Below are 16,797 nucleotides of genomic sequence, written 5' to 3'. Positions count from 1 at the left end.
GGATATCAATTATCAAACACGTGCATTTAGTTGTACAACTGACTAGGTATACCCCTTTCCCTTTCGTTTGCTGACTGAAGCAGTGGGTTACACTGTCTTTCGATGTCGCTAGGCTGAACCCATTACCATCAAGCAGACAGACATTTCACAGGGTTTCATCATACTACCGTCTCTACACATGGAGCCTCAGCCAGCACAGAGAGATGCTCAACATCTAGGCGACACTCTTAGAAAAAAGGGTTCCAAAAGGGTTCTTCAAAAGGTTATCCTATGGGGACAGCCGAAGAACGCTTTCAGATTCTAGATAGCACCTTTTTTCTAAGAGTGTACACATAAACATACACACTACACTAGGCCTGCTAGCCTAGCTACAGCCCTAGCCAAACTCCCAACCACAACCCCAGGCTCTGTTTGTGACCCTCATCGTAGCCAGTAAAACATTTCAGTTTCAAACTGAATTCAAATCCTCTAATGGCTGCACCTGGTACAAGGACGGTTAAAGGAGTGGTTCACTATTTTACAACTTGATCAAATCAAATCAAGCTTTATTTATACAGCACATTTCAGACATGGGATGGAACAAAATGTGCTTCACAGGAAAAAATGAATAAAACAATGAAATATTTACTACAACAAACATAAGAGGATAAAAAAAACTAAAGAACAACAACCAAAAAGCACCCTAAGGAAAAGCTAAAATAAAAAGGTGTGTTTTAAGATCTCTTTCAATATGTCCACAGTTTCAGCCCCCCTCAGGTTCTCTGGCAGGCTGTTCCAGAGGCTAGGGCATAGTAACTAAAGGCTGCCTTAAAACCAGCGTAATGTGTGCTCTCCGTCTGGTCTTGGTCAGTACCCACGCTGCAGCATTCTGTATGTTTTGCAGTTGACCAATGGCTTTCTTGGGAAGACCAGACAGGACAGCATTACAGTAGTCAAGCCTGCTTGTAATAATAGCATGCATGAGTCTCAGCCTAAGAGAGAAACGGCCCACCTTGGCAATGTACCTCAGGTGGTAAAAATCTATTTTGGCTACATTCCTAATGTGTGATTTGAAATTGAGTTCAGAATCTAAAATAGATAGCACTAGGTTTTTTACATGCTATTTTATCTTCTTTGCCCTTGAATTCAAATGTGTGGCCAGATTCTCTCTCTGTGATTTGGATCCAGCAATAATAAGTAAATAGCCACCACAAGCTAATAATCAATGGAAGTGATGGGGGGATGTAAGCATGTTTTTTATGGCCAAATCACCTTTAAGTAACATCAAATATGGAGAGGATTTGAATTGATTTCAAGTGATTTAGACTTTTCTTTTTTTTTTTACATGCTCACATGTCCCCATCAGTTTCATTGACGGTTAGATTGTGGTGGTTAAGGTTAGCTGAAGTTCGTAGTTGGTGTTTAAAGAAAAATTAACCATGGACTACAGTTTCTCTTGACCCATAGACTACTTTCAGGATGAGCAACCATCTAACACAGGGTTTCCCAAAGTCCCCAAGGGGTGCACGTTATGGTTTTTGCCCTAGCACTACACAACTGATTCAACTAATCAACTCATCATCAAGCAAAAACCAGAACGAACACCCCTTGGGGTCACGAGGACCAAGTTTGGGAAACACTGATCTAACATCAAGTTGTAAAATAGTAATCTACTCCTTTAAGAAGCCAAGCCAATCAAAGGCCATAATATCCTGGTTTTGATCAGGGATTTAGCTCAAGTCTCCCTCCTCCTGTGGAAGCCTGACAGTGTTCACAGCCAGAGGGGTTTTAAAGGAAGACCACCATAATCACTACATCTGTTGTTTCCTAAATGTGAAGCTATAGTCTATGAGCCAGGAGAGACTGAAAAACACACACAATGGCTTTGTTTACGTAGCCATGTTGGTTCAGTGGGAAACGTTCTGAAACTGTTCCAGTGTCGGATCTCCCTGCCCCAGCGCTAACCTCAACTATTACAGGCTGAACTATCCAGCTGACCTGGGACCAGTGTCTGGATGTAGAGTGGAGCCATGTGGCAAGCCTGAAGTGACAGATGACTGGATGTTTATTTTAGTCGGATGCAGGTGTGTGCACACGTGTGTCCGCCAGACTACTGCAGGTGTATGCTGAGTCAGTGTGTGACAACAGTGTGTCCTGACCTCTCATTGCTGTGTTTGCCACCCTCCTGTTCTGTTTCCAGCGTAGCTCAGAGTTACAACTACGTCTATCGGAGTCACCTCTCCGGTCCTGATTCTCTCTGGACTACTTCCCTCCCTGTCCATCTACACCACTGTTTCTGGCCCTCTTCTGCACAGCTCTGGCCAGTTTATCTCCGTCACTAATCTAATCCAAACAGCCAGCCCCCCACATTCAGCCAAAGAGGAAATGAACAGACCACCCGCCGATCACACATACAAATAAGATGGACACACAGGCATAGACACACAGTCAAAACAAACACAAATACACACACACACACTCATACACATGTTGACGGGGACAACGCTAATGGGGGTCTGTGACAGACAGGATTATCGCATGGCCTGTGTAGCAAGACAATGTTGACTAAAGTGTTTGTGCTTCATTTCTTGCTAACATCAGCCACACACACCGCATGCATGTGCACACATGCACACACACACCAGCCCGTATTTCCTTTGATTCCGTTCTTCATTGAGTGGACTGAAGGGATGGCCCCTGAATACATTGGATGAGGGACGTGTCCCTGTAATTAAATTCCTCTGGAGGAGAAACTATTCAGTGTGGTTAGTTAGACTAGCAGGCAGTTATGGAACAATGCCAAAGACAAGGCCTATGCAATGGGACATTGAAGATCTCTGTATCACTGTGTTAAATAAGAACCAGTTTTCTCACATACCAATATGAAGTTATATTAAACTAGATGTGTTAATGGACTTTGGCTGGTTGCTTTGACTTCTGCTGCAATGGTAATTTCTACCTAAATTAGCCCCATAGTCTTTTCAGCCAGAGAAGCTCTTCTCATCACCTAATGGCTAGACCATATCATTCCCAAATAGCCTAAGCGAATAAGTGAGGTTTATTGGATTAAGATCTGTGCTAGTCATGCGAACTCAATATCATTCCACTAGAAAATAAGAAATACAGCGACTTGCCCAAAACCTTTAGAACAACACAGCATTACGTCACTGGAAAACTGTGAGATAGTTTCAAAAAATGAATTGGATCAAGCCGGGCACAACCGCTAGGATGTTGGCAGAGGTAACCAGATCGGCAAATGTAGGAACTGAAGGCAAATTAGTGTCACGCACGCCGTCAACTCATGTTAAACAGTGCGATGACACATTGTTTACAGTAGAAGTGACATCTACAACACAAGCAACAATGTTGCCTGTTTACACAAATGTTACAGACTCGCGATCGATTCAAATCATAACATCTTTGTAGCTGCGTCGCGCGCTACTACTCATTTTTTGGGGAAACTGTGGCAGGCTAGATTATCTTCGATGGTCATCCGCAAGAATAGCTAGCTACAGTAACTAGCTAGCTAGCGTTTAGCCAAACAGTTGGAAGCCATACACATTTCGTAAAATACAAAAATGAATTGAAACCTTGAATACGAAATCAAGAAAAAAAACTAATTAGCTAACTAAATTCCGACATTTTACATCAAAATGTAGCGTAAGCTACTATACATTATGGAGTTCAATTTGTTAGAAAAACCAATAACGTTCGCTGGTGGTATTTTTTCCATAAACGTGCCGAGTATAATATTAGTTATAACCACAATTAGTTATTACTCACCTGCCCTATACAGCACGGATTAGGTCTACACATCTTGTTATGGTTGTCAAAAATTCCCTTTCAGAATTCAGCCCACTTTTCCAGTTCGGTACAGACGGACGTTCTCGCATAAAATTCTACTCAGAGCGCCTGCAGTACATGTACTTCCCCGTCTCTATCTCTCTCTCTTTCTAGCCCCCTCTCTCCTCCCACTGTTTTTACCGTGATGGCGTTACTTGTTACAGGCAGGTGCTCATCGCACAGACAAAATGCCAGACTCAAAGCGAGTAAAATGCCATAGTAGAGCTACTGTGTAATAAATCAATATATGAAGCATTATAAACATTTAATACGCACGACAGAAAATATACTGAATAACTATGACACATTTAATTTAGATGATTGTATTTTCTTATTTTATTTCTATGTCACATCCGTTTTCGTCACGTTGTTGGGTTCATATAGTTTCTATTCATGATAGTTGTACGCTATTCAATGAGGGGATATACCGTGCATTCAGAAGGTATTCATACCCCTTGATCCAATCCACATTTTGTTGTTACAACCTGAATTCAAAATATATGCAATATTTTTTCTCTCATCCATCTACACACAATATCTCATAATGACAAAGTGAAAACATATTTGTAGAAATGTTTCCAAATGTATTGAAAATTAAATACATAAATATCTCATTTGCATAAGTATTCACACCCCTGAGTCAATACTTTGTAGAGTGATTACAGCTGGGAGTCTTTCTGGTGAAGTCTCTAAGAGCTTTTCCACACCTGTATTGTACAACATTTGCCCATTACTGTTTTCCAAATTCTAAATGAAAGAGAGAAAGAGAGAATTAGAGATAGCATACTTAAGTTCACACAGGAAACCGGATAAGACAGGAGAAGTACTCTAGATATAACAGACTGACCCTAGCCCCCTGACACATAATCTACTGCAGCATAAATACTGGAGGCTGAGACAGGAGGGGTCAGGAGACACTGTGGCCCCTACCGATGATACCCCCGGACAGGGCCAAACACGCAGGATATAACCCCACCCACTTTGCCAAAGCACAGCCCCCCTTTTCAACCACCAACTCACCATCCTGAGACAAGGCCGAGTATAGACCACAAAGATCTCCGCCATGGCACAACCCAAGGGGGGGCGCCAACCCAGACAGGAAGATCACGTCAGTGACACAACCCACTCAAGTGACGCACCCCTCCTAGGGACAGCATGGAAGAGCACCAGTAAGCCAGTGACTCAGCCCCTGTAATAGGGTTAGAGGCAGAGAATCCCAGTGGAGAAAGGGGAACCGGCCAGGCAGAGACAGCAAGGGCGGTTCGTTGCTCCAGAGCCTTTCTGTTCACCTTCAAACTCCTGGGCCAGACTACACTCAATCATATGACCTACTGAAGAGATGAGTCTTCAGTAAAGACTTAAAGGTTGAGACCGAGTCTGCGTCTCTCACATGGGTAGGCTGACCATTCCATAAAAATTGAGCTCTATAGGAGAAAGCCCTGCCTCCAGCTGTTTGCTTAGAAATTCTAGGGACAATTAGGAGGCCTGTGTCTTGTGACCGTAGCGTACTTGTAGGTATGTACCGCAGGACCAAATCGGAACGATAGGTAGGAGCAAGCCCATGTAATGCTTTGTAGGTTAGCAGTAAAACCTTGAAATCAGCCCTTGCCTTAACAGAAAGCCAGTGTGGGGAGGCTAGCACTGGAGTAATATTATCAAATTTTTTGGATTCTAGCAGCCGTATTTAGCACTAACTGCAGTTTATTTAGTGCTTTATCCAGGTAGCCCTGAAAGTAGCGAATTGCAGTAGTCTAACCTAGAAGTAACAAAAGCATGGATACATTTTTCTGCATCATTTTTGGACAGAAAGTTTCTGATTTTTGCAATGTTACGTAGATGGAAAAAAGCTGTCCTTGAAACAGTCTTGATATGTTCGTCAAAAGAGAGATCAGGGTCCAGAGAAAATTGATTTTTTATTTGGATTTCATGTAATGACATACACAAAATAGTCCAAATTGGTGAAGTGAAATGAAAACAAGAACTTGTATAAAAAAATTCTAAACGGAAAGTGGTGCGTGCATATGTATTCACCCACTTTGCTATGAAGCCCCTAAATAAGATCTGGTGCAACCAATTACCTTCAGAAGTCACATAATTAGTTAAATAAAGTCCAACTGTGTGCAATCTAAGTGTCACATGATATATCACATGATCTCAGTATATATACACCTGTACTGAAAGGCCCCAGAGTCTGCAACACCACTAAGCAAGGGGCACCACCAAGCAAGCGGCACCATGAAGACCAAGGAGCACTCCAAAATGATCAGAGACAAAGTTGTGGAGAAGTACAGATCAGGGTTGGGTTATAACTTTGAACATCCCACGGACCACCATTAAATCCATTATATAAAAAAAGAAAGAATATGGCAACACAACAAACCTGCCAAGAGAGGGCCGCCCACCAAAACTCACGGATCAGGCAATGATGGCTTTAATCAGAGAGGCAACAAAGAGACAAAAGATAACCCTGAAGGAGCTGCAAAGTTCCACAGCGGAGATTAGAGTATCTGCCCATAGGACCACTTTAAGCCGTACACTCCACAGAGCTAGGCTTTACGGAAGAGTGGCAAGAAAAAAAGCCATTGCTTAAAGAAAAAAATAAGCAAACCGTTTGGTGTTTGCCAACAGGCATGTGGGAGACTCCCCAAACATATGGAAGAAGGTACTCTGGTCAGATGAGACTAAAATGTAGCTTTTTGTGAATCAAGGAAAACGCTATGCCTGGTGCAAACCTAACACCTCTCATCATCCCGAGAACACCATCCCCACAGTGAAGCATGGTGGTGGCAGCATCATGCTGTGGGGATGTTTTTCATCGGCAGGGACTGGGAAACTGGTCAGAATTGAAGTAATGATGGATGGCTCTAAATACATTGAAATTCTTGAGGGAAACCTGTTTCAGTCTTCCAGAGATTTGAGCCCAGGACAGAGGCTCACCTTCCAGCAGGACAATGACCCTAAGCATACTGCTAAAGCAACACGTGAGTGGTTTAAGGGGAAACATTTAAATGTCTTGGAATGGCCTAGTCATAACCCAGACCTCAATCCAATTGAGTATCTGTGGTATGACTTAAAGATTGCTGTACACCAAATCAAATGATACAACCCCCCCCCCCAAAAAAAACATTTTAATTCCAGGTTGTAAGGCAGCAAAATAGGAAAAACACCAAGGGGAGTGAATACTTCCGCAAGCCACTAGATTTAAGCCAAGTTGCCTACTATCTATGGTGGTGAAACGGACAGCACTCGGACAGCAAGGTGCTAATTAATTCAAAGCATTTTAGACTTCACTGCAGTATGCACACATACTTGAGTATAACTGCGGGCCTTACACAAGTCCGAATTTCTTATAGCCTAATTTTCTAGACGTCAGTGTACAGCAACATTTTTAGACAACACTTCAGAACACCCGCCATGTACACATACTCAGCAGTGGGGCTTACAAGACCCCAATTTCATATCATTTTCAAGACATCAATGTAACAGTAGAACAAATATCTCTATATCGGAATATAACTTAAAATAAAATAGAACAATGTAGGCTACAGCAGAACACACAATGAGAATATTTAGACCTCCTGCCTATGTGATAATATGAAGCACATATTCAATTACAAACTTGTTTTGTGCTGTGAAAGTACATTTAAAAAAATGTCCTACCTTAGTTTTCCAAACCTTCCACAATGACTCTCCCCATGTCAAGGCCATTTAACTCTTGCGAGTCAACTTCTTGCTCAAAGCCAGGAGCGGACATGAGACTGATGTTTAGCTTCCTTCTAAGGCTTTTTGCATTTTGTACAGCCCAACTTTGAATTCTGCATGACAAGCCAGGGGTTATACGTTTGCTTCTTCTTGAATTGCAAATTGCACCTGCTCCGACCACTTTGTCGGTGGATGCACTGGGGGGGGGGCGGGATAAATAACGAGGAGGCAACTTGATTTAATGCTGATCGCTTTTACTAGAATGTCTACAGTGCGAACAGTGAAATAAGTCATCAATTATGCCACGAGAGGCAAATAGGTGCCGGAACAAACAAAGTCAAATCTGAGACGTGCACAGGATCCGACTCAAAATAAGCACGGGATTTAAGTCAAAACTGTAACTCGGCCACTCAGGAACATTCACAGGAACAGTCTTCTTGGTAAGCAACTCCAGCATAGATTTGGCCTTGTGTTTTAGGTTGTTGTCCTACAGAAAGGTGAATTCATCTCCCAGTGTCTGGTGGAAGGCAGACTGAACCAGGTCTTCCTGTAGGATTTTGCTTGTGCTTAACTCCATTCCGTTTATTTTTTATCCTGAAAAATTCCCCAGTCATTAACGATTACAAGCATACCCATAACATGATGCAGCCACCACTATGCTTGAAAATATGGAGTGGTACTCAGTAGTGTGTTGTATTGGATTTGCCCCAAACATAACACTTTGTATTCAGGACCAAAATGAATTGCTTTGCCACATTTCTTTTCAGTCTTTCTTTGGTGCCTTCTTGCAAACAGGATGCATTTTTTTGAATATTTTTTCTTCTGTACAGGCTTCCTTCTTTTCACATGGTCAATAAGGTTATTATTGTGAAGTAACTACAATGTTGTTGATCCATTTTCAGTTTTCCACTATCACAGCTGTTAAACTCTGTAATTGTTTTAAAGTCACCATTGGCCTCATGGTGAAATCTCAGAGCAGTTTCCTTCCTATCTGGCAACTGAGTTAGGAAGGATGCCTGTATCTTTGTAGTGACTGGGTGCATTGATACACCATTCAAAGTGTATTTAGTAACTTCACCATGCTCAAAGGGATAGTCCATTTTCAATTGTTTTTATTTTTACCCATCTACCAATAAGTGCCCTTCTTCGCGAGGCATTGGAAAACCTTCCTGGTCTTTGTGGTTGAATCTGTGTTTGAAATTCACAGCTCGGCTGAGGGACCTTACAGACAATTGTATGTGTGGGGTACAAAGATGAGGTAGTCATTCAAAAATCATGTTAAACACTATTATTGCACATAGAGTGAGTCCATGCAACTTATAATGTGACTTGTTAAGCACATTTGTACTCCTGAACTTATTAGGCTTGCAGTAACAAAGGGGTTGAATACTTATTGACTCTAGGTATTTCAGCTTTACATTTTTTATTAATTTGTAAAATGTAGAAAAACAATTTTACTTTGACAAGGTGCGTAGGCCAGTGACTCCAAAAATCTCAATTTTAAATTCTGTAACACAACAAAATGTGGAAAATACTTTCTGAAGGCAGTGTATGTTGAACAAACTGTGTGTGTGTGTGTGTTTAAAGGGTTATTGTAGAGAAAGAGTTGGGTGTTTGCTTTTCATAACATTCTCAGTTCCCTTTGTCTTTTAGGTAACCTGGGTGATGACACTGACTTCCTCTTCTCAGACTCTTCTTTCTTTCTTTTCCACAGAGAAACGCAAACAAGATAGAGGGAGGAATGTTTAGAGAGGGGATGGTTTTCAGTCGGTGTGTGTGTGTTTGTGCATGCGTGTGCGTCACATGTATTTGTGTGTGTGTGTGGTACAGGACCTTCACATGGATACAGAATGGCATGTCTGAGCCCACTCACACAGGCAACGTTTTCTTAGTCTTTACGTTGGAAGTCATCTGGGAATCTGAGAGCCTGGGCATGTATTTATTTTTGATATAATGTGATGCCGAGAACCAATATCATGTGATATTGAAGTGAAAGTCATATAAGGCAGCCAGTGGTGATTTTAGCATGTATATCTTGGTGGGCAAAACAAAAAAAAGTGGGATGCATCCCAGCAAAGACACTACACAACACTAAACAATACATGAATTGCACTGTAACAGTGACCAAAAACTGTTAGGGCCTACATAAAGCTGTCCCAACATCTTACCACTGCTACACCTGGCTATCAGCTGAGCCTTTCTGGCAGTGAAACAGTTCATTCAACCTCATTTAATCCCTTTTTTATTTATTTTAATTTCACCTTTATTTAACCAGGTAGGCAAGTTGAGAACAAGTTCTCATTTACAATTGCGAACTGGCCAAGATAAAGCAACGCAGTTTGACACATTCAACAACACAGAGTTACACATGGAGTAAAACAAACATACAGTCAATAATACAGTATAAACAAGTCTATATACGATGTGAGCAAATGAGGTGAGATAAGGGAGGTAAAGGCAAATAAAAGGCCATGGTGGCAAAGTAAATACAATATAGCAAGTAAAACATGAATGGTTGATTTGCAGTGGAATAATGTGCAAAGTAGAGATAGAAATAATGGGGTGCAAAGGAGAAAAATAAATAAATACAGTAGGGGGAGTGGTAGTTGTTTGGGCTAAATTGTAGATGGGCTATGTACAGGTGCAGTAATCTGTGAGCTGCTCTGACAGCTGGTGCTTAAAGCTAGTGAGGGAGATAAGTGTTTCCAGTTTCAGAGATTTTTGTAGTTCGTTCCAGTCATTGGCAGCAGAGAACTGGAAGGAGAGGTGGCCAAAGAAAGAATTGGTTTTGGGGGCGACCAGAGAGATATACCTGCTAGAGCATGTGCTACAGGTGGGTGCTGCTATGGTGACCAGCAAGCTGAGATAAGGTGGGACTTTACCTAGCAGGTTCTTGTAGATGACCTGGAGTCAGTGGGTTTGGCGACAAGTATGAAGAGAGGACCAGCCAACGAGAGCGTACAGGTCGCAGTGGTGGGTAGTATATGGGGCTTTGGTGACACACCTCCAGACTGTGTAAGGGCTATTTGACCAAGAAGGAGTGATGGAGCGCTACATCAGATTACCTGGCCTCTACAATTACCTGACCTCAACCCAATTTATGGCAGTTCCTTCAATACTGTTGGAAAATCATTCCTCGTGAAGCTGGTTGAGAGAATGCCAAGAGTGTGCACAGCTGTCATTAAGGCAAGGGGTGGCTACTTTGAAGAATAACAAATATATTTTGATGTCTTCACTATTATTGTACAATGTAGAGTATAGTAAAAAAATAAGAAAAACCCTTGAATGGGTAGGTGTGTCCAAACTTTTGACTGATACTGTATATATACATTTTAAATCCCTGCCCCCGTCCCTGCAGGAGGCCTTTTTCCTTTTGGTAGGCTGTCATTGTAAATAAGAATTTGTTTTTAACCGATTTGCCTTGTTCATTTTTTTTTTACAAATATATTATTCACCATTGCCTGTTGATTTGAAAACATATGTTTTATGGCCTTTCAACCTCTGCTATATTGTGGATTCAGAGCTATCTAATAGATCTCAGAGGGTTTTCTTTAATGGAAGCTTCTCTAATGTCCAACATGTAGGGTGTGGTGTACCGCAGGGCAGCTCTCTAGTGTCTTTTATATTTTTACCAATTACCTGCCACTGGCATTAAACAAAACCTGTGTATCCATGTATGCTGATAATTTAACCATATATGCTAACATTCAAAAGTTTGGGGCCACTTAGAAATGTCCTTGTTTTTGAAAGAAAATCACATTTTTCATCCATTAAAATAACATCAAATTGGTCAGAAATACCGTGTAGACATTGTTAATGTTGTCAATGACTATTGTAGCTGGAAACGGCTATTTTCTTTCATGGAATATCTACATAGGCGTACAGAGGCCCATTATAGATCATTAGAAAACCCTTTTGCAATTATGTTGGCACAGCTGAAAACTGTTGAGCTAATTAAAGAAGCAATAAAACTGTCCTTCTTTAGACTAGTTGAGTATCTGGAGCATCAGCATGTGAGTTCGATTACAGGCTTAAAATGGCCAAAAACAAAGAACTGTCTTCTGAAACTCGTCAGTCTATTCTTGTTCTGAGAAATGAAGGCTATTCCATTCACAGAAGAGCGCAAACTGGCCCTAACCAGAATAGAAAGAGGAGTGGGAGGCTCTGGTGCACAACTGAGCAACAGGACAAGTACATTAGAGTGTCTGGCCTGTCTCCTGGTAGCGCCTCCATGCTCTGGACACTACGCTGACAGACACAGCAAACCTTCTTGCCACAGCTCGCATTGATGTGCCATCCTGGATGAGCTGCACTACCTGAGCCACTTGTGTGTGTTGTAGACTCCGTCTCATGCTACCACTAGAGTGAAGGCACCGACAGCATTCAAAAGTGACCAAAACATCAGCCAGGAAGCATAGGAACTGAGAAGTGGTCTGTGGTCACCACTGCAGAACCACTCCTTTATTGGGGGTGTCTTGCTAATTGCCTATAATTTCCACCTGTTGTCTATTCCATTTGCACAACAGCATGTGAAATGTATAGGTCAATCAGACTTGCTTCCTAAGTGGACAGTTTGATTTCACAGAAGTGTGATTGACTTGGAGTTACATTGTGTTGTTTAAGTGTTCCCTTTATTTTATTTGTATTTATTTGAGCAGTGTATTTCAGTCTCTCTTGGCTAAGAGTTGAGGAGAGACTGACTGTTCCTTATAAAAAGAAAAAGTGATGCAATGTGTTGAACATTTCAAATTGCTTGCATAGTCAACAAACACAGCTCTGACAAAGCAATTCTTTCTTTGGCCGCCTCTCCTTCCAGTTCTCTGCTGCCAATGACTGGAACGAACTACAAAAATCTCTGAAACTGGAAACACTTATCTCCCTCACTAGCTTTAAGCACCAACTGTCAGAGCAGCTCACAGATTACTGAACCTGTACATAGCCCACCTATAATTTAGCCCAAACAACTACCTCTTTCCCTACTGTATTTAATTAAATAATTTAGCTCCTTTGCACCCCATTATTTGTATTTCTACTTTGCACATTCTTCCACTGCAAATCTACCATTCCAGTGTTTTACTTGCTATATTGTATTTACTTTGCCACCATGGCCTTTTTTTGCCTTTACCTCCCTTATCTCACCTAATTTGCTCACATCGTATATAGACTTGTTTATACTGTATTATTGACTGTATGTTTGTTTTACTCCATGTGTAACTCTGTGTCGTTGTATGTGTCGAACTGCTTTGCTTTATCTTGGCCAGTTCGCAATTGTAAATGAGAACTTGTTCTCAACTTGCCTACCTGGTTAAATAAAGGTGAAATAAATCAAATAAACACACTTACCCCACCAGCCATGCCACCAGGGGTCTTTCACAGTCCCCAAAACATAACAAAGTCACAAAAGCGTACATTATTATATAGAGCGATTACTGCATGGAACTCCATTACATCTCATATTGCTCAAATGAACAGCAAACCTGGTTTAAAAAAACAGATAAAGCAACTCCTCACGGCACCACGCCTCTCCCCTATTTGACCTAGATATTTTGTGTGTATGTATTGATATGTAGGCTGTGTTTGCCATTCTTGTCTATTAATGTTCTGCATTATGTAATGTTTCATGTTTGTGTGGACCCCAGGAAGTGTACAGTGCCTTGCGAAAGTATTCGGCCCCCTTGAACTTTGCGACCTTTTGCCACATTTCAGGCTTCAAACAAAGATATAAAACTGTATTTTTTTGTGAAGAATCAACAACAAGTGGGACACAATCATGAAGTGGAACGACATTTATTGGATATTTCAAACTTTTTTAACAAATCAAAAACTGAAAAATTGGGCGTGCAAAATTATTCAGCCCCCTTAAGTTAATACTTTGTAGCGCCACCTTTTGCTGCGATTACAGCTGTAAGTCGCTTGGGGTATGTCTCTATCAGTTTTGCACATCGAGAGACTGAATTTTTTTCCCATTCCTCCTTGCAAAACAGCTCGAGCTCAGTGAGGTTGGATGGAGAGCATTTGTGAACAGCAGTTTTCAGTTCTTTCCACAGATTCTCGATTGGATTCAGGTCTGGACTTTGACTTGGCCATTCTAACACCTGGATATGTTTATTTTTGAACCATTCCATTGTAGATTTTGCTTAATGTTTTGGATCATTGTCTTGTTGGAAGACAAATCTCCGTCCCAGTCTCAGGTCTTTTGCAGACTCCATCAGGTTTTCTTCCAGAATGGTCCTGTATTTGGCTCCATCCATCTTCCCATCAATTTTAACCATCTTCCCTGTCCCTGCTGAAGAAAAGCAGGCCAAAACCATGATGCTGCCACCACCATGTTTGACAGTGGGGATGGTGTGTTCAGCTGTGTTGCTTTTACGCCAAACATAACGTTTTGCATTGTTGCCAAAAAGTTCAATTTTGGTTTCATCTGACCAGAGCACCTTCTTCCACATGTTTGGTGTGTCTCCCAGGTGGCTTGTGGCAAACTTTAAACGACACTTTTTATGGATATCTTTAAGAAATGGCTTTCTTCTTGCCACTCTTCCATAAAGGCCAGATTTGTGCAATATACGACTGATTGTTGTCCTATGGACAGAGTCTCCCACCTCAGCTGTAGATCTCTGCAGTTTATCCAGAGTGATCATGGGCCTCTTGGCTGCATCTCTGATCAGTCTTCTCCTTGTATGAGCTGAAAGTTTAGAGGAACGGCCAGGTCTTGGTAGATTTGCAGTGGTCTGATACTCCTTCCATTTCAATATTATCGCTTGCACAGTGCTCCTTGGGATGTTTAAAGCTTGGGAAATCTTTTTGTATCCAAATCAGTCTTTAAACTTCTTCACAACAGTATCTCGGACCTGCCTGGTGTGTTCCTTGTTCTTCATGATGCTCTCTGCGCTTTTAACGGACCTCTGAGACTATCACAGGGCAGGTGCATTTATACGGAGACTTGATTACACACAGGTGGATTGTATTTATCATCATTAGTCATTTAGGTCAACATTGGATCATTCAGAGATCCTCACTTAACTTCTGGAGAGAGTTTGCTGCACTGAAAGTAAAGGGGCTGAATAATTTTGCACGCCCAATTTTTCAGTTTTTGATTTGTTAAAAAAGTTTGAAATATCCAATAAATGTCGTTCCACTTCATGATTGTGTCCCACTTGTTGATTCGTCACAAAAAAATACAGTATATCTTTATGTTTGAAGCCTGAAATGTGGCAAAAGGTCGCAAAGTTCAAGGGGGCCGAATACTTTCGCAAGGCACTGTAGCTGCTGGTTTTGCAACAGCTTATGGGGTTCTTAATAAAATACAAAAAACAATGGCTCTCATAACTATTCTTGGAGTGATTCTGCAATCAGTGTGTACTGGCCTCCTGTGTTACAACTTCTGACACCACCATCATCCACACAACCCTGTCATTTCTCCAGGCTTGGCCGCCATACACAGCCATTGTGTCCCTGCTCTGCTGTTCCGGTGCCGTATTGTATTGTGGGGCAGTTCTATAGACTTGAATCATTCAGCTTGCCCTCACCTCAACCCTGAGCCTTGGCCATGACCCAAATGGTTCTCTGTCTGTCTGGACCGAGTCCAGCTCCAATACTTAAAAAAATGTATCCTTCCTTCCTTTTCATTGAGACAACTGATCCAACAACATCGGATGGGTGAAACCAAGGGTCTCACTACAGTACAGGTGTAGCGGACGCCAGCTTTTGACCTGCTCTGACAGGGGACAGCTCAGTCCCTGAGTCTGGTGAGAGACTAACTAAATCTGTCATAAGATCTGCTCTCACTTGCCAGGTTGTGTCAGATCCGTGTGGACAGAGGAGAGGACAGGAACAGGCCACTTTAGACTGCTGACATACAGCGCTGCTGGTGGAACAATGGTGTCAGAGCGGAGCAGGAATTGAGTGGAGAGCCACCATGTCTCTTTCCCACACACACTAAGCAAATTAGTTTCGCATGGCCCAGTGCCCCAGGTGGGCGGGATTTGTTCATTCTTGGGCTCCCGAGGGGCGCAGCGGTCTAAGGCACTGCATCTCAGTGCTTGAGGTGTGACTACAGACACCCTTGCTCGAATCCAGGCTGTATCACAACCAGCCGTGATTGGGAGTCCCATTGGGCGGTGTACAATTGGCCCAGCGTCGTCCGGGTTTGGCCGTTGTTGGCAGTCATTGTAAATAAGAATTGGTTCTTAACTGATTTGCCTAGTTAAATAAAGGTTAAATAATTGGTCATGAAGTAAAATCCCCACCCACCTGGTGGCTCGTTTTGCAAGCCATAAAAACAACCTTTCCCACTATCCAAATCTGTGCAAACAGACTGGCACACAGACATTTTTTATTCTTCAGACATGTGAGATTTAATCTCTGCTCATGTAGTGGGTGGGAGGTATATGTATTTATTCAGAGCACTAAGGGCTCTGCCCTCCATGTGGGGTGAATGGCACCCTAAACCAGAGTGGGAGTAGGTATTTTTTACTAAGATTTCTCCACTTAATTAATTGTATTCATATTTTTTTGGGGATAATTGATTAGATACTTTATGCTAAGAGAAGTCAGCTAAGAGTTGAGGTGTTGCATTAATTCAGAAGTGTCAACCAAATGAACAACCACAATCTCAGACAGAATGACTTATCCTACATCACATCAAAAATAAATAACATACATTTAGATTGTTTTTGTATGAAATGAATCATGACAATATTACAGTACATCTAAATGTATGAAATTAATCATGACAAAAATACAGTCTTGCTGTTTTCTTCTTTCGTCACCTAAATAGTCGTGCTCTAGCAGTCTCTTACAGAGCTCTATCCAGAACCACTGTTAGACCACACTGAAGGTCTTCCACTGGACCACACGAGCCACGCTGGAGTTAGAAGTTGCCACTAACCACAGGTCTAGAATAACATTATTCAACACTAAACTTTAACCATTAGGAGGATAAAAAATAACTGACCATGGACCACGGTTTAGGGGCAACTTCTAACTACCTAGTCCAATGAACCACACTGGACATTTAACAGCAAGACCAGCAAGAATATACAACCCAGTCGACCTAAATAGTTCCCAAACCACACGTCGAACCTCACAGTAACACTTGGTTTTTGTTGCAGTTAAATGTACCGCCACCATCCCTACACCTGTGTGTGTGTGTGTGTGTTAGTCCTGGGTTGCTATTGCGCTATTTTGTACCGCCTACATCCGTTTAATTACTGGGCTCTGACTATAATGGGATTCCAGTTCTATACGAGTAGACCATGTTACTCTGACAGTGTG

The 16,797-nt window shown here is 41.8% G+C and overlaps 1 protein-coding gene across 1 annotated transcript in view; it reads right to left on the bottom strand.

Moving 5' to 3' along the window:
- LOC110536155 (serine incorporator 5) overlaps window positions 1-4,120 on the bottom strand; it is a 48,539-nt gene extending 44,419 nt beyond the window's left edge. Inside the window, exon 1 of the mRNA XM_036936027.1 lies at window positions 3,763-4,120. Within this exon, the coding sequence (XP_036791922.1) occupies window positions 3,763-3,795 (33 nt within the window). The 5' untranslated portion in view covers window positions 3,796-4,120. The remainder of the gene's footprint in view (window positions 1-3,762) is intronic.
- Window positions 4,121-16,797: the final 12,677 nt, after the last annotated feature.

This window comes from Oncorhynchus mykiss, chromosome 11, assembly GCF_013265735.2.
Source record: "Oncorhynchus mykiss isolate Arlee chromosome 11, USDA_OmykA_1.1, whole genome shotgun sequence".
NCBI classification, from domain to species: Eukaryota; Metazoa; Chordata; class Actinopteri; order Salmoniformes; family Salmonidae; genus Oncorhynchus; species Oncorhynchus mykiss.
Note: the sequence above shows the minus strand (reverse complement) of the source record. Positions and strands in the feature narration are given on the sequence as shown.